At 42.2% G+C, this 25,018-nt stretch overlaps 1 protein-coding gene across 1 annotated transcript in view; it reads left to right on the top strand.

Moving 5' to 3' along the window:
• The first annotated feature begins 10,298 nt into the window (after positions 1-10,298).
• The window catches only part of LOC115581626 (ras GTPase-activating protein 1), a 30,088-nt gene continuing 15,368 nt past the window's right edge, over positions 10,299-25,018 (top strand). The window contains exons 1-2 of the mRNA XM_030416882.1: positions 10,299-10,843; positions 24,527-24,679. Coding sequence (XP_030272742.1) covers positions 10,299-10,843; positions 24,527-24,679 — 698 coding nt within the window. The remainder of the gene's footprint in view (positions 10,844-24,526; positions 24,680-25,018) is intronic.

Genomic DNA, 25,018 nt, shown 5'->3' with positions numbered 1-25,018 from the left:
GACTCATTTTTTATCTGAGCATCGCAGCGTTGAGCCTCCTTTACATTGCTGGCCTGTTTGCCCGATTTACAGGGAATCGTAAACATGCCTTGTGGTTTGAAAATGGATAATGGAGAAATCCTGCAGGTTGACTGATGATGTAGCAAAGAAAGACGGCAAATGGCTCCTGGAGCTTTACTGTCTTATCCACGCTCAATCCCGGATCCTGATCCATTCTTTATTGACGTACACAGAGCAAATATCCTCAAGGCAGATATTTGAGTAGGACAAAAAGATCTTCGTTGTGTTCGAGGGATTGCGCCGCTATGTTTAACAAGCAGATCATATTAAAGACTTTGCCTCTTAAGACTGCCCTGTGAGAATTAGGCGAGGGCCTTGCCTCCTCACCGCTGCCCTGATTTCTCATTTTGTCTCGCAACAATATTGATCTGAGAATCCCGTTAGGCATATGGGGGTTAAGGAGAGCTTCCACAGAAGATGGTCGATGGGACGGTGATTCAAAACCGGCTCTGCTGTCGTAATGTGGAGTTAACATAAATGGTAAAGACTGTAGCAGTGGGAGAATGTTATGCTTGTTCAATAAAAGAGAGTCATAAATGTATTTCTGGAATTAGAAGTAAGAAATGTTTTATGATGGAGTGCAATCACACCCATGAAGCTGTTTGGCTGGGGAGGTGGGTGTGATTGACATCGTCGTCGAGAAAAAACCCGGTTGTGAATTGTGCATATAACACCATCATCATCGGCGGCATCGCAAACATTGATGACAGCTCATATCTCCTGCTCACCATCAGCAAAACCGAGGAGCTAATTGTTGATTTTAGAGAGGAGGCAAAGACACACGCCCCTGTCTACACCCATGGAGGTGGACAGCTTTAGGTTCCCGGGAATCAACATCGCAGAGAACCTCCAATGGTCAATGCACATCACTAACCTGGTTTAAAAAAAGCCCAGAAAAGGTTCTTCTTCCTCTGGAAACTTAAGAAAGGTAAGTTCTGGAGCCAAATTCTTGTCAACTTGTACAGAAGAGCAACAAAAAGCATCCTGACTGGAAAGATCACAACCTTGCATGGTTTGTGCACAACGCAGGACAGGACAACTCAAAACCACCCAGAATATCACTTGTACCCATCTTTTGTGCATCAGAGTGATGTCAGTGAAGTAAGATGTCTGCACAAAGCGTAAAGGATACTACACGACAACACCCTTCCCAGCCAAAGTCTGTTCATCCTGCTGCGTTTGGGGAAAAAAGGTACAGAAGCATCCGCTGTCGTAACACCAGCTGACGGAGCAGCTTCATTCCTCAGGCTGCGGCTCCTCAATTCATCCTCCAGACTCCACTCTTGAAAATAGTCTGCTCTCTATTTCCCTTTAACTTTTTAAGCCAAAGATGAAAACACTGATTTCTTCACATATTCATTTTTCTAAATATAAAAATATGTATGCTCCGCGCAGTGAAAATGTGACACATCAACACAATATGTGCACACACATGCCAGTCGCCCTTTCTGTAACTACGCATTCTGTTTACCATATGTGTAGAAATAATGTTATGGGCATGACATATGTGTTAGGGAGGCACAGACGCACAGACTGTTGTCCTGTCCTCTCCGTGGGAGCACATGGTGCGCTGCTGTGACAGTCAGCATTGAACATCTCTTTGGGGATGCTCCATTATTTACACTGTGTCTTCCTGTGGCCCAGATGAGACATGACAGGAGCCACAGGAAGCTCATGAATTAAACAGAGGGGCCTAAAAGCACGAGGGGAGGGAAGAGGGTGATGGGGAGGCCCCGAGGAGACAGCAGAGCACTAAGGCTGCAGATTGCAACGCACATGTCGCCACAGCCTGAGGGCCTGGAGGGAGGTGAGGCAGGGAGGAAGGAAGGGACACAGAGGGACTAGGGGAGAGAGATGACAGAGCAGAGGAAAAGATTTTGTCAAGGAAGAAGATGCAGCGGAGAACTCGATGGAGGCAGGAGTAGAACGCAGCAAACAGGGACGCCAGAGGTTCTCAGTAATGAGACGGAGAAACAGCAAGAGCACGACAGCAGTCTTAATTTAGCCGGGGAGACATTAATCCCTCACTGATGCATATAAAATGCAGGAATGAGGATGGCGTCATGCATTCAGCGGACAGTCAGTGGGGTGTGTGATGTCTCAGCTGTTGCTCAAATAGGTCGGGCAGTGAGTGGCTTCTGGTGTCAGCCTGCATGACCGGATGGATGGGATAACCTGATTTGGGCTGTGACTCATCACCTGATGCAGCAAACCAATAAACGGTAGCTGCGGGCAATAAAAAGACTCAGGCAATCCCCTTTCCTGTTTCAGTGAGGGGATCAAATTTGACAAATGGGTATTCAGGTCACAGACATGGACGTTGAATTCTGACGGATGATGAATTTCCTTCATGCGTAAATGTACGATAGGTTTCTGCACTGAACGCACATTTGTCAAATACAAACGGTTACTTACCGAATAAGACCGTTGCTTTTATGCCTTCTCCCTCACCCACACGCACGCTCACACACACTTCTGCGTTTTATGAGTCTGATATTTGTAAGTAACTTTTTACAGGAAGTGCCTCTAATGACAGCCTCTTTTCATTGGCCCCGGGGGAGCTGCTGTCCATCTCTCGTGGCAACCCCAGACGGGAAAAGGAACCGCCCAGACCGTTGGTGCCAGAGTGATATCATCTGATCATCAACCTCAAACATGGGCGCTGAGCCACACAGTGCATTTTCATATAGTGGAAGGTCTTCATCCGTCACTCCCCCCCCCCCTTTATATTCTGCTCCTTTCATCCGCAAATATTAATCCTGCAGAACAAGTGAAATTGGCTTGTCATATAAAATGGAAAGTTGAGAGCGTTATATATCTGAATGGGTGCCAAGTGAATTAGGCTTATTAACTAAATCTTTTTCTTTTTTTTTTTTAAAACCTCAAGCTGAATGTAGCTTCTCTTATTGATGCAGTCCATTAGATGTAATAGTAGTCTGTCTGTGGAGTATCAGTTGTCGTTCTACTTGGGCTTGAGTGCTCTTAATTCCCTCCAGAGCCCATCTGGACTAGCGTCTTTTCAAACAATATGACAAGATGCTAGAAAGCAAAATTTGAATGCAGGCGCAATCATTTAAATCGTTCCTGGATTTACATCTACTAGTGTGGTGCCCATTCAAATCATGCTGTTCAGCAAAGATTATCTAGTAACATTTTTAATCTGGATGATTACATCTGTACTTTACAAGCCAGACCACAACAGCCAATGACAGCGGTATCCTGGTGCCGGTAACTGTGCTGCCAAGCAAAGGTAAACATTCTAGCCCTTGAGGCTAACATCAGTTAGCATTGTTGACGTTGTTCTCACTGCAGCATGTCACCACAGCAAGTTGTTGCACTACGCTGATCTCTGTTTTGTTTACGTCTGCTTCCCCATGCGATCACATGAGAGGGATCACGTGTGCGCCCAGCTTTAGTCCACAGGGCCTTGAAGCCAGAGCACTGCACACAGTGGTGTTTGCTGTTTACTCAAAATGTATTTGTTTTGAACTTGTCGTGCGTCTAAATTGCACTCAATTCATCACTGCACTTCTTTGGGTCTTCAGCATCAAACCTGCCAAGTGCAAAGTAGATGGGGAAGAATGGTTCTTGAGATATGTGAATAACGGACTGACAAAGGTTCCTTGCTTCATAGTTCGATTGTCTAAAACATATTGAAGCCTTAGTCTTTTTAGTCAGGCACTGGCATGCTACTGCATTATACTGTTCTCGGAAAGCAGCTCTCAAACAAGAATCCACATGAGATGTTCTAAGAAATCTGTCTAATTGTGTGTGTCTTTGTGTGTGTGTCTGTATGAAAGAGACATAGACAATGTTCATTTTTCCGTTGCAGCTTTCTTCTGTGAAATTGTTAACACTCATTTCAGCAAGACAAAAAAAGAAAAACTGTGACCACATGTTTCGCTCAATATCTAACACCAGAGCTCGGTGCGACAGAGCTCTCTGTTGAAGTGTTGGCTGACTTGAGCCGGAGAAATCATCAGAATGACATTTAGAAGTCTCAGCTGGTGTTGCTGCGCCGGTAAATAAGAGACAAAAAGTGAGGACGGCCCAATAATACCGGTGATGATTGTCCGGGAACAATGCTGCCCCTCTGTGCCTGCATCATTTTCACATGGTTCAAGTAGTCAAATTCCCAGATTCTACTTTGACTCTCTTCTTCTCAAAGTAGTCTTCGTACCACAAATGCGGGAGGCTGCCCATTTTCTAACACCATCCCTCTCATAAAGTGTGACTGAGGGGGCCATGTGCTCTCCATCCCCCCACCCCCATCCCACCACCACTCTGCACATATGTGCATTCGAGTGGCAGCTGCAAACTCCCCCGCTTGCCCTCTGAAAAAAAGAAAGTGAAAAACAAGCCCCCTACACCACAGCAAAAGTAGGAGAACCTTTCTGGTCAGGAGGTGTCAGGCCGCTACTGTGAGTGTCAGGAAGAACACAAAAAGAAAAAGGCTTCTGATGTCTATTGTTGTGGAAAAGAGTTAACCAGTCATAAGTGCTCCGCGGTCAGAAGTATTATTTTGTACAGACATAGTTTAAGTATAGAAGTGTAACTTCACACTGTCTTGTAATCAAGAAGATGCATTCATTGCTAGCATGTGTGCACACAGCACCACACACACACACACACACACACACACTGCAGTTATCCACTAATAAAGCAGCACAGTGGCCTCCCCATCTACTTTCTCCAACTCTTTTTGGGGGCTGCAGGAGGTGTGGAGCAGCAGACTGCACCACGGCCGGCTCAGCACATTAGCAACTCAGTGACACACAGAGGCCGGGTGGGCACATATTGCACATACTGAGGCAACGCCAGCAGAAGTCTCATCCAGAAACCAATTAGAACATTACAAGACAAGTTGTGCAGTCAGGGACCCAAAAACAAGTGTGAGCTGCACACACAGGCAAAAATATGGAGCAGGCCTCTGTCTCTTTGACACTTTCTGTTTTACATACACCACAACCCTCATATGAAATGTCACCTCACACACACACACACATACACACACACACACACACACACAGCAGATCCGTTCAGCGACAGACGGATTTGCTGCCGCCTGCAGCATAATACCCATCTTGTGCGAAGGAGGAACTGAAGTCATGTGGATTCTTGGTATACTAAACAGCCCAGATGATATGCAACAGAAAGAAATATCATCTTCACCGGACATATCAACAGAAAGTTCAGGCTTACAATATCACGCTGCATCAATGTTGCACGCTGCAGATAAATTATACAAAACATATTCCCAGACATAACTTGAAATCAGGGCAGGTTTTTTGTGTGGGTTTGCATTAGTAATTCCATACAGCTTTAATGCACAACACAGATTTTAAAGTGATCTGATGTAACAGTGAGTACTACGGCACATCCTGGCGCGATGCGAGACACATTCTCAGAAAGAGTTAATTTTTTCCGATGACAACTGAAAGATTCATGTCGTATCCAGGGATTCAAATTGGTAATTACATGAAACTTTAAGCATCCGGTTATCATTGAACATGGCATGGGGCTGTTTCATAAATCCCATGAATGTTGAAAAACCTAGCCCAGTTCTCCTGAGGACCTTTGCTCACGCTATCCATCCATGTGTCACTCACTCCCTTTTTTAAACTTTTATGTTAATCTGGTTATTTATTCACACGAGTCCTGATGTGCCCACGAGTATCCTCTGCTTTAGCTGAGGAAGAGAGGGCAAGTGCAGCTTGTGCACTGATCTAGAAACATGTAACATATGGGTTAATGTGTGTACTCTACCTTTGACACTCGCCACATTAGCACCTAAATGAGACACCAAGGGGTGGTGGGTTGACACACATTATGAAGATTTTGCTAAGGACAGTGTTCGTATGCTTGTGTGTGTGTGTGTGTGTGTGTGTGTGTGTGCGTGTGTGTTCATGTGTGGTCTATTTGTGAGAAGGATGACAGAAAGAGAGACATAGAGAGGAAGTCTACACACGTACAGCCTGTCACACTCACTGTAGATCTAACATATGACTCGTACTGTACGTATCACTACCACTTCGATCTGTCATACCTGACATTATTAACTTTGCCAAAGGAGGTTATTTCTTTGCTCAAGTCCATTTGTTTGGTTGGTTTGTAAGCAGGATTACACAAAAACTACTAAACGGATTTTCACGAAACTGGGATGGAGAATGGATCTCAACAGCAGACTCAACTATCATAAATGACAATAGTAACCTCTAAGCTGGCTCAGTTAGCCATGCAGCTAGCGTTCTGACCTGGGAGCTCAGAGCAGTGGTGGTGTGTTGGCATAAACACTGCTAGCACAGCTTAGAGCTTTTGACTGAATTGGGGCAGCGCTAGCTAGTTAGCATGCTATTTTCAGTAGCTAGCTCTGCAACAATACACAAATGTCCTAACATTACATTTTTTTTTAACATTTTTCACATTCTCCTGATAGTGTTGTTTTTAAAAAAAAAAATCTTTTCAACAAACATTCTTACACATAGCACCTTTAAAATTGCCAGAGGGAATTTAACAACATTTCGGTTAATTTATCAGAGAGAAATACATGGATCTTGATGGAAAACAAAACTGTATTTACAATTTGTTGTATCTACAAGCAAAATGTCAGTGAATGCAAAAAAAGGGATTTGGTCCAAAGGCGTAGGCAGTTGGAGATCTTTCCCATGCTGTCCCATGCCGGTGTTATGACACTATGACGAATTACATGGTTGAGAGCCGTCAGCCGACACCAAGTCAGGCTCCTGTGGTACCCGAATCAGTGCCCATCCTCAAATCTGACAGCGCAGTTATGGTGAAACAGAGCAGAACAGCCAGGCTGCCCTCACGTTCTCCTTCACACACCCTTCCTCCCCTTGGCAGACTGTCAGTGCCAGATCCCCCACCACCACCCTCCTATAACACACACGCAGAGATGCAGAACTGAAGTCAGAGACAGACACAATCTCAGAGTGAACATGAACACACGGTTTGAGATTTTGAGGTTGGACTTTGGATTCACATGTTTAACCTCCACAGGTATGAAATCACCTTTTTCATACTCCATCACACACACGCACAGTCACAGTCACAGTCACACGTTGAGGCCAAACATGGTAGAGGCTGGTTACTTCACCTCCCAGCAGGTATGAAGCTGGCCCTCTCATATCGCTTGCCAAGGAAAGGCGATTAGCTACATCCTGTCGGCAATCTCATTACACTCAGTCTGGGAGGATCCACAGGACGCAGTCACACTGCCACACAGAGACCAAGAGGAAGATCCCAGCGCTCACCATATAAGGCCAAATGAAAAAACTGTGGACTACGGGACCTAGCCGCACTGAAGCCTAATGCATGGCCATACAGTAAATGCAGGCCAGGGTGATGCTGTCTTGATGAAGAAGAAAAAAAAAAGACCAGGCTGTTGTGCCACTTTGAGAGGCCACTCACACTGGAGTGCCCCACATGCGTAGTGAGCACGCTTGAGTCCATGTCAATGGCGAGCGCTTCATGTATGTCTGCGTGTTTACAACTGCGTATTTGTGTGTTCCAAGTGGAGTGGCTTTCATGGTTACATGTCAAGTCAATGTCAGCCTTTACATTTCACGGTTCACCGACCTTCTGTGTCACAGGACTCAAGAGAGGCCCGCGCTTTAGTGGAGAGCATAGGCATCAGCTCCCTGAGAGACCCACGAGAATGCGAGGTGCGCTTCGTCATAAGTGGCAGTATGTTTCTTCACACCCTCGGCCGGTCCACCTCTGTCATGATGCATGTCAGGAGCCATCTGTCATGAGAGGACCACTCATGAAGCAGGGAGAGCAAAAGAGCAGAGGGGGTTGCCTACATCCAATCAAATACAAACACTGCAAAGATGCTAAATTTTGTCGATGGGAACTGACAGCAGATGTCGTCCACCTCTGCTTTAAAATACTTATCTTTAACTGTATTCGTCTCCCTATCTACAGAAGGACCGTCAAATCAAACTGCAAAAAAACAGAGTGAAAAAAGACGAGAAATTGAGAAAATGACTCAGACCGAAAGTAAAAACACCAGCGAGCAATGAGAAAGTGGCCCAGACATCCTCTTTTTTTTTTTTTTTGGCAGCGCCAGTTGCTCTAAGACGGTTCAGTGTGGAGGTAGAATGGTAATGGCAGCTGCACCAAGGGCATGGCTGGAGGTGGTGGGTGGAGAGTAACAGAGGCTGACTGCTGTAGCTGTTCGACACTGTGTAAGCTCTTCTCAGCCTATGGCCGAGTTGCTGGGGCTTACAAATCAACTTCCTAGACTGCAGAGAAATTTGAATGTTTAAGGTTGAATTTAAAGTTCACCTACTCAAAAAAGAGCAACTTCACCAGGCTCTATCCAGCTGCCACTGGGTCGCTTCATGTCCACTGAGTTCCCTCATTAAAGAAATACAAATAAATAGGATTTTAAAGGGGAATTCCATTATTTTTAAAGCTGGGCCCGACATTTAAACGTCTGGGTGTGCTAATGTTTTCTGTAATATTGTCACACAAATAATAGAACAACTCCAACCTGTAAAGATGTGATGTGAGAACTGCAGCACACTTACTCTTAAGTGTACTATCCACAGACATTAGCAGACATTTTGTCATCTTCTCTGGTGATGATGCTCCTCCAGGCCTGCACTGTGGCTATTTTCACCTGTTTATTTGTTGACAGTCTGGTTTTAAGTTTTCTAGTTGTCATGTTTCAAACTTAGCCAGTTAGATACATGTTTGGTTGCCTTCCCTGCAAGTTGGTCTTAAACTGTCCTAAAACTGGACACCTTTTTATAAACAGTTTATCCCAACATGAAGGTAAATAACCCACCACTGTCCTAATACTTTCTGATTATATGCAAGTAGCCAATCGGTGTCCCCGTTTATTTAACAAAATGCAGAGAGGCCAAGTGAGTGAAAGGAAAACGGATTACTCCAGCCTATACTTGTACAAAGATAGACTTTCTGTCACAGCGCGATAGCCAAAATCAGATTGTCTTCAGCAGTGTATTAAAGCGATCATTAAAAACCCCCACTAGACCATATACATATTTAATTTAGTCATCAGCATTCAGAAATGAATGAACATAATAGTCTATAAGCTCCCAGGCAGGCAGGACTGAATGATGCCAATCCAGGAATAGACTCGACATCCCTCCAAAGGACGAATACTTGGATTTAGGCATAACACAGATCACAATCAATTGCAATTGAATCACACAGACAACGTAGGCAAACCAATAGATACAGATGGGAAATATGCAACTACTCCACATCTAGTGCTGCTTGTCTGTGAAAGCCGTCATCCTCTGCAGTTGTAGATTATGGCATTCAAACATCATGCCGCTGTGTCTTAAGCAACGGGATCTCTATCATAATTGATGTATCTGAATATCAATTAGGATTCAAGTCGCATTTGCTGGAGCGCTGATTGAAGATGGCATGGATCGGACCGGCGGCGCTCTGTGCTCACTTGGCCGTGTCTGCTCGCTGACTGGAGAGGAGTGGGAGAGGGAGGGGAGAAGAGGAGCGAGCGAGCGAGCGAGCGCAGCAGCGGGCAAGCCACCAGCCCTGAAACCCAGAAATAAAGGCGAACTTAGCTCGAATGCGCAAGAATAATTGACTGTGGTTTTACACGATATGGTAGTTCGCTTGTAACAACACGGCGCTCCGGGGATTCGGGCGACAGGGGCCGGGTCGTTTTGTGGACTCTACACGAGACGGCTGGAAACTCAGAAGGAAAGAAAACAACAACACTGGAGAAAAAAAGAAAGACGGGGGTTACACACAACAGTGACAATAAAACAACACTCCCCGACAAGTGGTCTGCCTGGTGCCGAGGGTAAAGTCCGAGCAGAAAGCAAAAAAACCAGGAAATATTGGTGATTCGATGTTCTGTTTGAAACGTTTTAAATGTTAGTTTCCAGATAAGCGTGTCTGCGTGAACTTTAAACTCAGGAAACAATGAAGACATAGCGAGCAAGAACTCATCAAGTGTCTCTGCGCTGTTAGCCATCCCGCTAGCGTTAGCTCGGCTATCGTGCAGCGAGCGAATGCGAGGCAAAGCTAACGCCCGCTAGTGCAGCCAAGTAAGCTAAGTTAGCTTGTCGGCTAATATTAGCTGGCGAGCTAAACGCGTTTTGGAGAAACTTTTGGTGTTGTTTCCCCGGAGCCCAAACACTGACGGAGTATTGTAAGGACGGAGGGGAAGGGCAGGTTCCCTTCTGGACTTTTTCCCCTCTACATATTCTCCTAATATGATGGCTGCGGAGGTCAGCAGTGAGGATACGGGCTCGGTCACGACAGGGACAGGGGTGGCAGGCGGAGGAGGCCCGGAGACGGCCCCTTTCCCCTACTATCCCAAGTCGGGCAGAGTGCGAGTCACTGATTTGGGACAAGGACCAGCACCAGCCTTCCGCCAACATTCAAACACCTCTCCGGACTCACTTCCCGACATGAGCATAATCTATCCCTTGTCTGGGGGGGATATGACCGGACCTGTGCTGTCCGCAACAGGGAGTGGCGGAGCAGGAGGTGGACATTCAGTTTTCCAAGGAACAAGCTCAGGGACCGTGGGCGGCATTTGCTCCTCTCCCACCTCGGAGGGTCCAGCTAGTCGGATTTCACCCACATCAACAGGCCCTGATGGGCCCGCTGCCTTCCCCCCGCTGCCACCACCACCTCCTCCCCCTCCAGGCTGTGGGGGGCTCGGCGGCACTATGGATGAAAGCGACATGCAGGATGGACCGGAATACGAAGAAGAGGAGGTGGTCTTCCCCCTCTCTGCACCTCCCACTAACCAGTGAGTACACTACCACCAAACTGAAGGCGTGTTCATTGACACCTAGAAGTCAACATTATCAAGCATCCTGTGCCTTTTCTTGGGTTGACTTCCTTCCTGTCAACACTTGAGGTCTGATTTGACAGCATTAACTCCTGCAGGTTCAGTAGTGACTTATGCTGCTCGCAGGTATCATCAGTCAGTCGTTACTCCATGTACAGTGGGTGTTAAAAACCAATAAGTCCAATAAGTCAGTCCTTATGGTCATGCAATAATCCAAAAACCTGTTGACATACTGTGTTTACCGTTAGACACTTACAAACGTATCCTACATTTCTGCAGTATCAAAATTACTCGGGCTGAGTTAATATAGTTGGCAGAATTTGCAATTTGACCATCAACGGTCAAACTAAAGTCAGATTGTAGTTGGATCTTGTCATGGGACGATACAAACATTTCCTTCCACGATTATCCTGTCCACCATTACAACATATTTGTAAAACTTTAAAATAGATACGTTGCACAACTTGCACGAAAACATACAACATCACTTTAAGCTGGCATTTAGTTAAGAAACAAATGTTATGTTGCATCACAGATAGGACACATCATTGTGACTGATAATCAATCAAAGAATCAGGAATAAGTAATCATGAATCATATAGTCTTCCTGCACAAGTAAAGGATACATAAATCATGGTATCTTCATCCCTCTGCCCTTTTTGAGTTTGGAATCTGTAGTATTAACACACATCCTTTCAAAGTGTTTTATTGTGGCGAAGGCTGTGTGCATGCCAGGTCTTCCATGCTGGCAAACATGCCTAGGCAATTCAAAATATATCAGGGAACCCATGGGACTGTATGTCAGCGAGCTTAGACAGCTTTTTCAAATCATTCATGTGAGGATATTCACTGTTTCCCCGATTCACGATTATCCAGACAATGAAAATTCACAATCAACTTATTGTGAGTGTTTTTTATTGTGATCTGCTATGAAATCGAATTTAATCTAATCTCTAGTTGGATTTAAGTCTTTCACCCCTATTCACAGTGAAGCAAACAGGATAATAATAACATCCAATCCATATGTTTTTGAGTCAACATCATGAACCTTACAATGAGAAGTGATGCACTCAGAGTAAACTTGCCAATTTTAAGTCTTTCTAGTCACTGTGTGCCACATTGATAATGTATGTGAACATGAGAGGACAGTATTTATTGGCTATAAACAATCTGCATCTCTTGATCCTGGTCCTCTTGACATTATTCAACAAATAGCCTAACAAACTAAAACGATTAAACCTAATAGCAGTGGATCTTTTCCAATATATTTTTAGATTACATAGATTAGAGGAGATTAAACATGGAAGACACACAAACAAAGCCTCACCTGATGTTTACATATGCCTGTATCGGATAGAAAGGTGTAATGGACTATTGCATTGTCCTTATTCCTTATGTCTTAATGGATGTTGTTCCGACACCTAGTGGGGGTTAATTGTGCAGCTTTTTATCATAAAGATATCATCTGATCAGTTTCACCAGCAAAAATGAAACTGTCAGATCAGTTTTTCCATGAAGGCATGGCAGAGGCAGCCCAAGTGAACTGGTTTGATGAAAAGTTGCAGGTGATATGTGCATACTTAGTCTAGGTGAGGCAAGTGGGTTGTTATCTTTATCTGTGCATCAAAAACTATTTGTCTCAAGGCTGCATCATCGGGTCTGATCACAATTGTAAGGACTACATGATGTTCAGTTTGAGTCAATGCACAAAATACTGCAGTGCCAACTTTCTTTATACTGTATATTCTTGATTATTTATATACAGTGTATTAGTATAATAAGTGAAGTTAAATCACAAATGCTATTGTCTCAACACCTGTAGTATGCCTCTGCAATAATGACCTAATTATTTATAAGTTCAGTATTGTGCTCTTTAATGCTACATAAGAAATAGAAAAGGCAATGTTTCTGAGTTGCTCTACAATTGTCTACCCCAAGGTAATTACTGTCCCCGACTTTTAATGAACATTATGTGTTAGAGATGTTAGCCTATATTTTACAAGCAGGGTACAACAGGGTGTTTGTGAGCCTTTTTTGATTGCAGCATGGAAATGCATTCTAAACATTGTATTTTAGGATAGCATCTCTAATTACAGGCATTTCTATTAATTTATCAGGCTTGCACACAAGCACATGCCCATGTGTGCTGGTGTTGTAATAACCTAAATACGGCCCTCCCATTTGTTACAGTCTCATTAGAGAACTGCTGAGCTTTGTCATTTCTGGCCCTCATACTGTAAGATATGGAAGTGACTAGGCCTAGAGTGTGAATTCAGCTCTTATTTTAGGAGCTACTCTATATCTCCCTGTCAGATTAGAGAGTAAGGGGAAGGCCAGCATTTCACCAGTCTTGCCTGTACTGGTAATGAACAACCCTAGCTGGAATTTAACTGGACTTGAATCGAAGTTCTGACAGTACTTCTGTGGAAATAGTAGTTTTCCAACAGGATACAGACATCTTTATGGGTTTGCACTTGGATTCCAGTTTATCAACTTGCAGGGTTTGCCAGTGAAGCTGTGGAACAGTTTTCACTTGTGCATGAATGTCATTGATTTTCTGTGGTCTTGCTTGTTTCACAATGAGAGACTTGTAGTAAAATGTTTCTCTGCCATATTCACTAAGACATAACTTTACACGCTGGTGAGAGTCAAAATGAATCAGCTCTGAAAAGGTTTGCTCAACCAAATTGTGCAAGGCTTTTCCTCAATTTTGGGTTTGTGGTTTCAGTGTATTGCTCATAGTGGTGATGAGCATGAGAAAGCTGGACCGCATACCTTTTTTTTGTAGTTATTATTAGCCTGCAGTGTCCCGATAGGTGCAAGGTGTGTAACAGTGTTTATGGCTTTTATGGATATTGAACTTTGATATCCAAATAGAGGAGGTAGATCTATAGGAGGAAATTGGCAAAAAAAATGCTCTTATGATGTCATTTTTGTTTCAAGGTTCACAAAAAAAAAGCTTTGAGGTCAAATGTCTAATGTACAAACGGGTGCTCACCATGACAACACCTGCCACTGGCAATAGAAGCAAGGCCAGAGGCAGAGCTATGCACGCAGCCTCCATTCATCCTCCTGTCTGGCAGTGGATGCTTCTCAAGTACAGACAAGTTATAAGGTGCTGCCTTTGCCTTGTAACAGTGACCGAGTTAAGGCAAAGATCTGTCCCTCCTTCAGGATGTGCCTCTGATCCACTATGATAGACAGGGCTGAGATGTGGACACTCTGCGAGGTTAAGGTCTCTTCTTGTTGTGCTGTCCTATAGATGATGCCTGATTTGATATACAGTGATTCAGGCAAAATCATCACGGTCATGGACATTGTCTAAGTTCTGGCCTGGAGGCAATAAGATGAAACTCGAGGCTACATTTTATGGCGTAAATCAACCCAACTTCTGTCACATAATGTATGTGATCATCCAATCGGTGTATAATACATGAGATTCATAAATGTGTTTTTTTTTTCGTGACTACAATAGCATATGCCAGTGGCAAATTTACCACTGGCAACTATGGGTGTTGCATTTACAGCTGACTACCCTGAATGATTCTGAATCTCACCCTGCCCCTTCAGCTGTGTAGCAAGCTGTGTATGCCTTCTGTAATCGCACTCCAAGGCTCATCTTGTATTCCTTTGAGTTATTTTAGCAGCCTGCAAAGTGCATGTTGGAAGAGTGATGGTGGAAAACTTCCACACTGTTGGATGTAGTCCCACTGTGGCACATTTGCATCGTGCAGAAGAGTGAAAATGAGAGTGAGAGAGACAAACAGCAGTCACGCTCATTCACACCTCTGTACAACATAGTGTCATTAACAATGGATGCAGTACTTTGGTGAGAATTTCACGCTGATGATAGTTTAACGAAGAAATGGGAGTGAAGATGAGAGGTCGCTGTAACAGTTCTTGCTACTGCTGCCATTAGAAACCTCTGGCCCAGCGCCTGAGCTTAAACAAACAGCACGTTGGGAAACGAGTCGTTGATTTTGAGTTTCCACGAAGATTAGCAAGGATTTTGAGTCATAAAGGGTTTCCCTGAGGAGGTGGTGGTAGGAGGAAGGAGAAAAGGAGCAAAGAGAAGTTGGATTTGAAGATCAGTGGCTATGTGAATGAATTTAACAGATTTAATAGTTGGCTGTTGAAACACCTCTGTAACCACAGTGTTCATTGAGTACCCTCACTACCTAATTGGTTATTCCTTGGTGCCAATTGTTCTCACTAGCCAAAATGTTACAGCGCTTTATAAGAAAGTAGGGACTTAGTAATGGGATTTGATTGGTCATTGCACAGTTTTGATGAACGGTGATATCACCAATTAGTATTAAGCCTGTTATTAATGTTGAACATTTCTGAAATTACTTCAATACTGTAGCTGGAAAGTTACATATTGCACTGTATATGAAGTGTCAGTACCTTGTCGCTCAGCTGTCACTCAGTCTCCCAACCTTTATAGCCAAGGGTGCACATGCTTGAGGTTGGTTTACTAGACCCATTGATTGAAATACAAGTCCCACTTGTATTAGTGTAAACTCTGTGCTGTGCATTGATAATGTAAAGCCTATAGATTCCATGCATTTTCAGTGTGTTACGCAATGTCCTGTCATGCCCTTCCAATACCCACATTGCCCTGCCTTTTCTCTCCTGCATCCTGTTTTCAAGACTTCTGAGCCACTCATTGTGGCCTTAACAGGATCCTCAGGATTTCAGTTGTGTTTGACAATGCACAAGGCTTGATTTGAATGACTTTTCACATTAGTTAGGTGTGTGTGAGGATAGAACTGAGTATGTAGAAAATGTTACAGTGCCAGGTTAGGCTTAACTGCTATGGTACTTCTCACATGACTTCCTGCAAATATATAATAAAGGTGTTTCTTATAACAGTGTTGTCACTTCATTGTTACCTGTACAAAAGACTTGCCACACAACTGGAAGCTGCTGTGCACATTTCCATTATTATTAAGATGTTCTGTCTGCCCTGTGGATGTTTGTATAATTAATTGATGATTTAAATTCTGCTAGAAGAAAATGTTCTTAACTGGACACCCCTGCTTGTAGATTTTAGAAGCGCTGGAGGAATATGGTATGGGTAGATGATAGTGAAGCCTATTATCACTGATGTAATGATGTTATTTCCGGGCGGTTGATTCACAGCAGGAAAGCTGAGATGTTGGCTCTGGTCCCTGTGTGTCTGGCTGAGCATTAAAATGATGATGGTTGGTTAGCATTCAGGTTCAGAAAGGCTGAAGATTCATGGAAGTCCCTTTCCCTTCTATCCATCTGTACAATTTAAGTCTGCCACTGTGTACTGTCACTCTCCTGCCCTGACTGTGGTAACAAGCTGTGGCAGTTTGTCATGTGCAAAGCAGAACAAAACCAATTCACTGCTGCGCTCAGACAGTAGTTGCTCTCCACCTTTTTTATCTTTCCATTGTGGAAACTTGACCACACAGATAAAAGTAAATGGTTAAGAGGTCCCTATTCACATAATAGTTGTTTTGCTACTTGGTTAGTGCATGAACCCATATAATGTTACATTAAAATCTTTGTTCATCTGCTAAAAGAGTCCTTGGTGTAGGGTTATGGTAAGGAATTGAAACCAGTCTGAAATTCTGAGTATGAGAGAGATTCATGTCACTGTTTTAATCTTTAAGCATGGTTGACACCAGGCATGTACTCCCAAAGGCCACTGCAGGTCACAGGGTTGTGTGTTTCATTTCCACTAATGCACATCTGTGTATTCGAGTGTTCATGGACAGCACATAAATGTGTATTCATACGGTCGCCTGTGTGTGCAGTGATGCCACTCCCTACCCTTGCTGTCCCACTGCTTCAAAAACCAATAGGCAGCATGCTCATGATGCGTGCCTTTATGAGAGAGAAAGAGGGAAGGGGAAGAGAAAAAGAAAGTCATTGCAGAATGAAGTGGGAGCAAAGACTACATGGCTACCGTTTGCCTCAGTCTCTAAAAGATCAACTGCTTAAGATGCGCTTCTAAAGGATAATGGATCTAGACATGATCCTCCAGTTTTCCTCAAATTAGCACAATTCCGTACATGTGGGATGTCAGTCTGCATCTCTGTGTCCTCCTGTTCATCTTTCCTCAATGGATGTTGAGTTTTGACCCTTGCAACGGGAGATGACTGTATCAGGGCAGCAGCAGGGTCACATCATCATGCCTTGTAAGGATTTAGAGCTGCCTTTGCTCTGCTTTCCACGTCGGTGCTCACAGTTTTTGCCTGGCCAGCAGCAGTATTTGTGGAATTGGTGCACCTTGTGAGACCACAGGACGCAAGGAGGGAGATGCAGCAAAGGGCGAACTTGGCGTAAGTGGGGCATCAAATCTCACTGCAAGTCTAGCTTTAACAATGGGCTGGTGGAAATAGTTGACTACTCCAGTTTTTAAAAAAACTATTTTCTATTTGAGAATCTATGTATTTAAAAAAAATATATTATTTGAATAAGGGATACTCATGTGTGTAGTTTATCATTTCATTATTATGCAGGGGACTTTTTTGGTGTGAGTTCAACTGCTCATGTAATTATTCAGTGCAATCCCAAACAATCAGCATAAATTTGTTATAGGAATTGTGGTGTCATTAAATGTTTCGTCAAACATTTGCAATGATGGTGATATAATGGTGTATGTAACAAATTTCCTAATCACACGGTTCACAGAACTGGTACATTGAAGTCAGGAAAGGACATATTATATGTGCAACTACATGGTAGTATGCGATTTCAAGACAATCTGACCTAATTTATTATATTGGCTCGATTTAAAAAATCTTAGTGCGGTGTTTACTGGATGATACATTTATGTGTAGGAAACACATTGTGCCCAGTACCCCCTATATAAAGTCTGCAGCTCCCCTGAGGTGCATTACTAATGTACAGTAATGCAATGTTTCATTACTTTTTGATACTGATGAGGGCTGACAGTATGTCTGTGGAGATGTTTGAGTATAGCCACATCCATCAAGACGGAAAAAGATGAAGGGAGACAGAAGCTGAAGAGAGAGAGAGAGAGAGAGAGAGAGGGAGAAAGAGCTTCCAAGGAGCGTAATGAGAGACAGACAGGTAGACTGACAGAGAGATGAGGTCCAACTCACTCAAGTCACTGCAATCTATGTCTCTTCTGTTGGTCTTACCGCCCCTCGAGACTTGGCTCTAGCAAACAGAAAAAAATGCAAACAAGACAGTTTGTCAGTTTTCTAGCATGTAGTAACAATAAAGCTGTGCATAAAGTGGATGGGCACAAATAGTAGAATCTTTGCTTACCGTACCTTAAATCTTCATTAAAACTTAATATTGATATCAATATATCACATTATTTTAAAGGATTGATAATGTACAACTTCTTCAGCAGTCCATTACTGCGGCTTATTAAATGGTTAAGTCTTACCCAACATACTCTGGGTATCATTACTTTTTTAAAATGGCTACGCTTGAATGATTTTGGTCAGTAGAGTATGCAGTGTCCTCATTTTGAGCCCAAAATCTTTCCGAAGACTTGGTGTCCTTTTCAAACCGTAGCTTGTCATTCAACTTCTGTGCTGTTTTATTAATAATTCCATCCAGGGATGATGTACAAAAGATAGATTTATTTTTCTTATAGGATGTAGATGTAGCTTGTTTTTACTTGGAACAGTCTATTCATGTTTATGTCAGTCATATTCTCGATCCATTTATAAGTCATCGCCTAAGTTCTCCTATTGGGAGTATACAACATGCTTATGCTGGTATTGCTGTCTACTAGAGCACCATAAAATACTGTAATTATGAGTTGAGTGCACATTGATAACCCAAACAAAGCATGCAGTTTATGTCTCTCTCCACATTTAAATTGTTATAACAGCCCATTTAATGTAAACATCAGTTGCATACATACATGCATGACATTAGGGCAGGGTATCACCAGGTACCTCGCGATACGATACTATCACGATATTTTGCCCACGATAACGATAATATCACGATACAGCGATTCTGCGATAATCGATATATTGCAAGGAATTTCATCCACGATACATCACGATATCTGTGTCAGTGAAGAAATTCAGAATTTATTGACTGCACTGAATCCATTTCACATGAATTATAAAACATTGTCAATCAATTTCACATGAATGACAGCCAAGTAAACAAAGAGTATATTGCACAGTGTCTCTTCTTAACACACACACTGACTACAACTATCATTAAATATCTATATGTGTGGGTTTCAGAGCTACTTAAACCATTTTTTTTTTATTTTATTTGGTTGTATACCTATGTTTGAATAAAGATAAAGCTGTCCTCCGAAGAGGGGTGGTGGTGGTGGGCCCAAAAAAAAAAAATTAATAAATAAAAAAAAAAATAATAATTTTTTATTTTTTTATTTTTATTTTTTTTACATTTTTAAATATCGATATTTGGCACCAGTGTATCGATAACGTACCTCAAGGCGAAATATCGGGATATATCGTAGTATTGATATTTTGGCACACCCCTACATGACATACATATATTTTCTTGTGTGCAGTCACTGAAAACAAAGCAACCCATTGAAAATACTCTACAAATGTGGTAATCTTTGTGCAGTTTCTGTTGGATTATGTTTATGATTCTGTAATTTAAATATCTCTTCCATAGTTGTAAGATAGAAACAACATTTTTCACATCCTGTGTTTTCATGGTGCCACAGATTACTCTTTTCAATCAAAAGCTACAAGCTGAGAGTAAGCCACAGTGAGGGTTTATGTTGCTTAACAATGCAGGCACAATCTACAAAGAGTATGTCAGTCCTGTCCTCTTGTGATGCAATATTGTTAAAGGCATTCAGCCTTAAAAATATAGCCAGAAGGATACACAATAAATCACGCTGCTGTGCTTGTTGGAGCCTAAGCCCGATGTTTTGGTGTTTTGCCAAACTTACTAGGCTTGGGCATGTTTGGTTTCAGCAGTTTGCAGTAATACTGTTGTTGACAGCATGACACAATTAGCTGAACTATGTATCTTACTTAACCTAGTAACTCATATGGTCCCAGTAACACAATTAGAATTGGCATGTAAGTGTGTATCTGCATCAAATTTACATTGCTTTAAGTGTACTGCACAGAAAAAGGCATAGAGCTAGGAATAAGGACAACAGGAACTGAATAAATGTGTTGAAGTTAAAGATTGATAAATGCTGCAGTGCATTACTGTACAGTAGCATGTGCAAAGAGAGTAGGTGTATACAGTATATTTAAAAACACTATGGCTGACACCATACAAATATATAGTGACTGTGTATGATGATATGATATATTGTGCATTTAAGTGGATGTTTTGGTGCTACAGGTGTGTTGACATTGTGTTTGACTGACTGAACTGTTCATTACAGTAACTGAAATGATTGCCCTTGTCACTTTGTTCATGACAAAGTGCCTAAACTGTGTTCTGTGTGAAGGTGAGGTTCAGGATGTGGGCATTGGTGGTGGTGAAGGGTGACAGTGTGGGTGACTCCTGCTCACTCACCTCAGGAGTTTGAAACCTTGTTGGTGTCATTCATTTATTGTGACTTGGCTAGTGAAACATGCCATGCACATGAGATCTGTTCACACTTCATATCTATTTATGTGCAATTGTTAGCCTGTTTTACTGTTCGTGGGGGAACTGTATGCAGACAGATAAATGCCTAGTCCAGAGTTGAGTGTCAGTACAGGAGAGAACCAGGACGTCACTGTGCTGCTCAGTGTTCATGTACTGACATGACGGGGCATTCCTCAAGCTGATAGAAGCACTGTATCCTATCAACACTGTCATGGCCTATGCTCATAGTCTGTTTATCATAACTCCCTTCCAGTCTGGTTTAGCCACTCACTACCCCTGTCATCATAGACAGTGTAATTTAAGAATGGAATAGTAAAGCCCATACATCTATCTACATGAAACATTTCAATTGCTTTTTCCGTATCTACAGAAGGGTGTAGAGACACCAGAAGTTAGTAAATTAAATCAACAAGGTGATGGAAATAATGTAGATGACTAAAAAGCATACAGCAACAAATCTACATGGCTGGGGTTGCTATAGATACACAGAAAACATTGTGTACAGCTGTGACGTAACAGAGGAATACCACAGCTATAAAATGTATGTTTTTGTGCAATGAATTGCAACCCAAACCAAAAATACAGCTAAGCAGCCTCACCCAATGTGACCAAGTGGAACATTTGCTTGTGCATAATACTGTCGATAAGTACTGGATTTACATCAATCTACAGACCAAGACTGGTTTATGCATTTTATACACCTGCTTGATTCAACAAGACAATGAATGGCATAACAAGATCTGTTTCCAACTGTTTGTATTTGAGGCATAGTGTAGGAATTTAGTCTAAGTAATAAAGTCTTCTGACAAACTGTTTATTTTTAACTGTTTGCTCACATCCAGAGATAAAACGGTAACTGTGGTAGGTCACAAACAAATATATTATCTCATTTAACGGTTAATTTAAATACCCCACCTGTTCCAGAGATCTACAAAACACCAAGAATGAAGCTCCCCCGCATGCTGCACTAATACAAAGCACTAATTTGTATGGAACCCTGTTTTTTCTTGTTTAAAGCGAGAACCTATTTTTGGAAGAAAAATAATGTTTGGTTAGCATGGGTTAAGCTTTGCATAGTACTTAGTAGTATATAGTATGTATACAGGTGTTTGTTTGTTTTTTTCTGGGTTGCAATATGTCACTATTTTTATACTCTCGCCTGCAACTGTAAACAGCTCAGAATACATTTGCTGATGTTTTTGGACGTACGTATGCCAACCTAATTTAAACAGCAGGCTGTCTGGCAGCATGATGCACTGACTCAGCCATGCGTGACATTAGCCAAAGACGTTTCAGGTATATCAGTGTTCGTCAAAACAGTCGACTGAGCCACAATCTTCCTGGAGTGAGGCTAGGACTCACCCTTGGTAATGGTTTAATTTGGCTGCATAATGAACATGAGCAATACAGAATCATTGTTTGATTTTCAGATTTGAATTGAAAATGTAAATTTATACAAAAGATTTTTAAAAACTACAACCTACCTTAATAACAAGGGTCAGGAGATATTTAAAAAAAACATGGAATTTGTAGTTTGCTTTGCTAGAGGCACATGGACTGTGTGAGTGTCTCCAAGTGCACTCATTAGTTTTGGCTCATATGTTCAGCAGTATTAAGGTGAAGGTTACTATAGATCAGAGACTGTAATGATTAATAAATACATTCTCAGCCAGTCAAGTCATTGGTTTTATTGGACTCAGCTCAAGAGATGAATAATTTATAGCTCAAAGCAGAATGCGTTCCTGGCATTCTTGCTCTTACCAAAACAAAACTTGTATTTTTTATTTTATTTATTTAAACCCATCTACTGGCTGGGGAGTATTAAATAAAAGTAATATTACATTTGAGTGTGTGAGAAGTTGCATCAAGGATGAATGAGGGCTGCTGCACTGGTTGCTGCACCGTCACATAAATAGGGCCCAACGTGTATAGGTGTGTCTGGATAACTATTGAGATTAAAGTTCAGCACAGGATAAATAGTTGTTTTTTTATGAGGGTTTTTTTCTTGCAAGTATTTATACGTGATCTAAGGACTAGTTTTGCTTGACAAATACACCACACAGTCGTCTAAAAATGTCTGAAATTGATGCTAGTACGTCAGAGGTGGTTTTGGAGTTGGTAAACAGAGCAAACATTTAACCAGGACAGAGAGAAGGGGCCCACATTATAAACCAGCATCTTCCTGTCCATCACAGTCCATGTAGTGTTTGCACTGTTGGCTTGAATGGCTTAAATCAGTGGAAAGAGTTTGTGGCCCTTACATTGTCTTCCATGTTGTATTGTGGCCACTGTTGACCATTGAACATTTTTATTGATGTTGTTGTTCAAATTTCTTGGTTCTGAGATCTGGGGTCTTCTTGGTGTAGTTCAGGATCAGTTACAGGTTGAGTTAGTATCCAAAATATATTTTATGTGGCTTTAATGTCATTGTATACAGTGTGTGTGTGTGTGTGTGTGTGTGTGTGTGTGTTGGGGGCTCTTTTGCAGTTATCAATCTATCTTTCTCCCCTGACTACCTCTACTCCCCGTAAGTGTTATTTCCCCCAGCTTCCCCAGCCCCTTAAATGCTGCTTGGCCCTACTGTCTAGCTGCCCTCAATTGCCCTCTTCAGATCTCTTATCACCCAAATCCCCCCCCCCCCCCCCCCCCCCCCCCCCAAAGCCCCCTCCTGGACACTTAACTCACCCTCTACTCTTCAGCAAGCCTTCTCCAGCTTTCCATCATAGCGAAACTCATCACATTTTCTTTACAAGTAGACACCTCTCGTCACTTAAAACCAGATGGGAGTCCTTTAGGTCTCCTGTGAAAAGAACTACTGCAGTGCCTTATTCATCCTCTCACCGCTGGATGTTTTTCCAGCCACTGCCCTCTGTTCTGAGAGGCACCGGTTGCCTAAATTTGGAAAAGCGTGTTAATTTTTTACCCCAGTAGGCAGGGCCCAGCCAAGTTCAGCCTCTTCTGCTGAAATTTTAACCAGTGTTGTTCCTAAGGCTTCTGGTTAATTCAGAAAGCAGCAATACTTTAATGGCATGCTGGAAACAAAAAAAAAAAATGCTTTTGGATATAAGCTTTAAGCTGCCGTCCCCTCTCCGTTTGTTTGAGAATTCATGGCCTGCTCAGTGTGTGTGGGCTGCACTGTCATAAAAGTGGGTGGTAAAATATGTTAAAGCTTCATATCTGATGGTGATTTCATCATCAAGTCTATGAATAGATTAGTGATTATCAATTACTTATTCAATTTTCCTTACGTTAGTTGAGGTGATCTGAAAATAAAAAGAAGCACTGTGCCTTCAAAGGTAAAATGGGAAGTATAACACAAGACATTAGGCAGCCTGGTGAAGGTGGTTGTTTGCTGTGATCTGTATTCAAGTTTTGCAATGCTCTAATATTACAGTTAATGATTGCAATCAAACAGGACTGTGAGGAGCTCAGTGTTGTTGGCTGTCATTAGAGAGATGTTTTGATGAGAGGCACTCTGTCTTTAAAGTATTGTGTATTAGTATAGTTGTAAAAGAGCAATTATACTTGTATTGTGTTAACATTTTAATTTCAGTTGCTTCCAATGAAGCAGTCTGATATATAGTGCATTCACTGCTCAACACAAATGTATACCAGTCAGTTACTTCTCAGTTTAGTTTGCAATACAATAAACAGTTGGTCTTGGTCTGGTTTTACAATCCTGGATGAGCACCCCATTATGTTATATCCCCAAAATGGCCATGGGGTGAGGGGAATAGCAGATTAAATTTAAAACTGTGAAAAAGAAGTAGGAAACAATGGAGGGGCAACAATAAATAATTTATTTATATCCAAAAGAAACCTAAACTATGCTAACAAAAACAAACTTATTGTGAAGGGGTTTATTTGCTTACAACAGAAAAAAAACAGCCAAAGTTAAATGATATCCAAGGCAAAATTCAATCCGAGGTTTACCACAGAACCTCTAAAAAGACAAAAAATGTAATTCCTATAAAATGCCATCTGTGTACATATACAGTGGCCTAACACACCATTTGTTTTTATGCACCTCCTTATTAATGTCCTTGTCTGTCTGTCTGTCTTGTTGTTTTTCAGGTGGTACCATGGCAAGCTAGACCGAACCATTGCTGAGGAGCGGCTGCGCCAGGCCCGGAACCCTGGCAGCTACCTCATCAGGGAGAGTGACCGCCGGCCCGGTTCCTTTGTCCTGTCTTTCCTCAGTATGACCAACGTGGTCAACCATTTCAGGTAAGACCAGGGACATGCAACAAGCAAATAAAACTTAATCTCAGGGATTAAAGGACCAGTCTGAATCTGCAGAAAGACACTTCTTTAATGCCTTACTGAGAAGCATGTTTTTACATTGACACAAATGAATTAGCTGGTTTGAAGCAGAAATATATCCTTGCCTGGCTGACTTGGATGATGCAGTGTTGACCAAATATTTGTCTACAGAATTATTTTGCATCCCACAGTCCCAAACAAGTGATTTACATGAATTGTGAGTGTCTTTAAGGCTTCGCTTGTGTTAACCATAGACTTATTCTGTCTAGCATGGTACTGAAAACTAAGATACTAAGCAAGCTT

Source organism: Sparus aurata, chromosome 5 (genome assembly GCF_900880675.1).
Source record: "Sparus aurata chromosome 5, fSpaAur1.1, whole genome shotgun sequence".
In the NCBI taxonomy this organism is placed as follows: domain Eukaryota; kingdom Metazoa; phylum Chordata; class Actinopteri; order Spariformes; family Sparidae; genus Sparus; species Sparus aurata.
The sequence above is the reverse complement of the archived record's forward strand: the minus strand, read 5'-3'. Positions and strand labels throughout refer to the sequence as shown.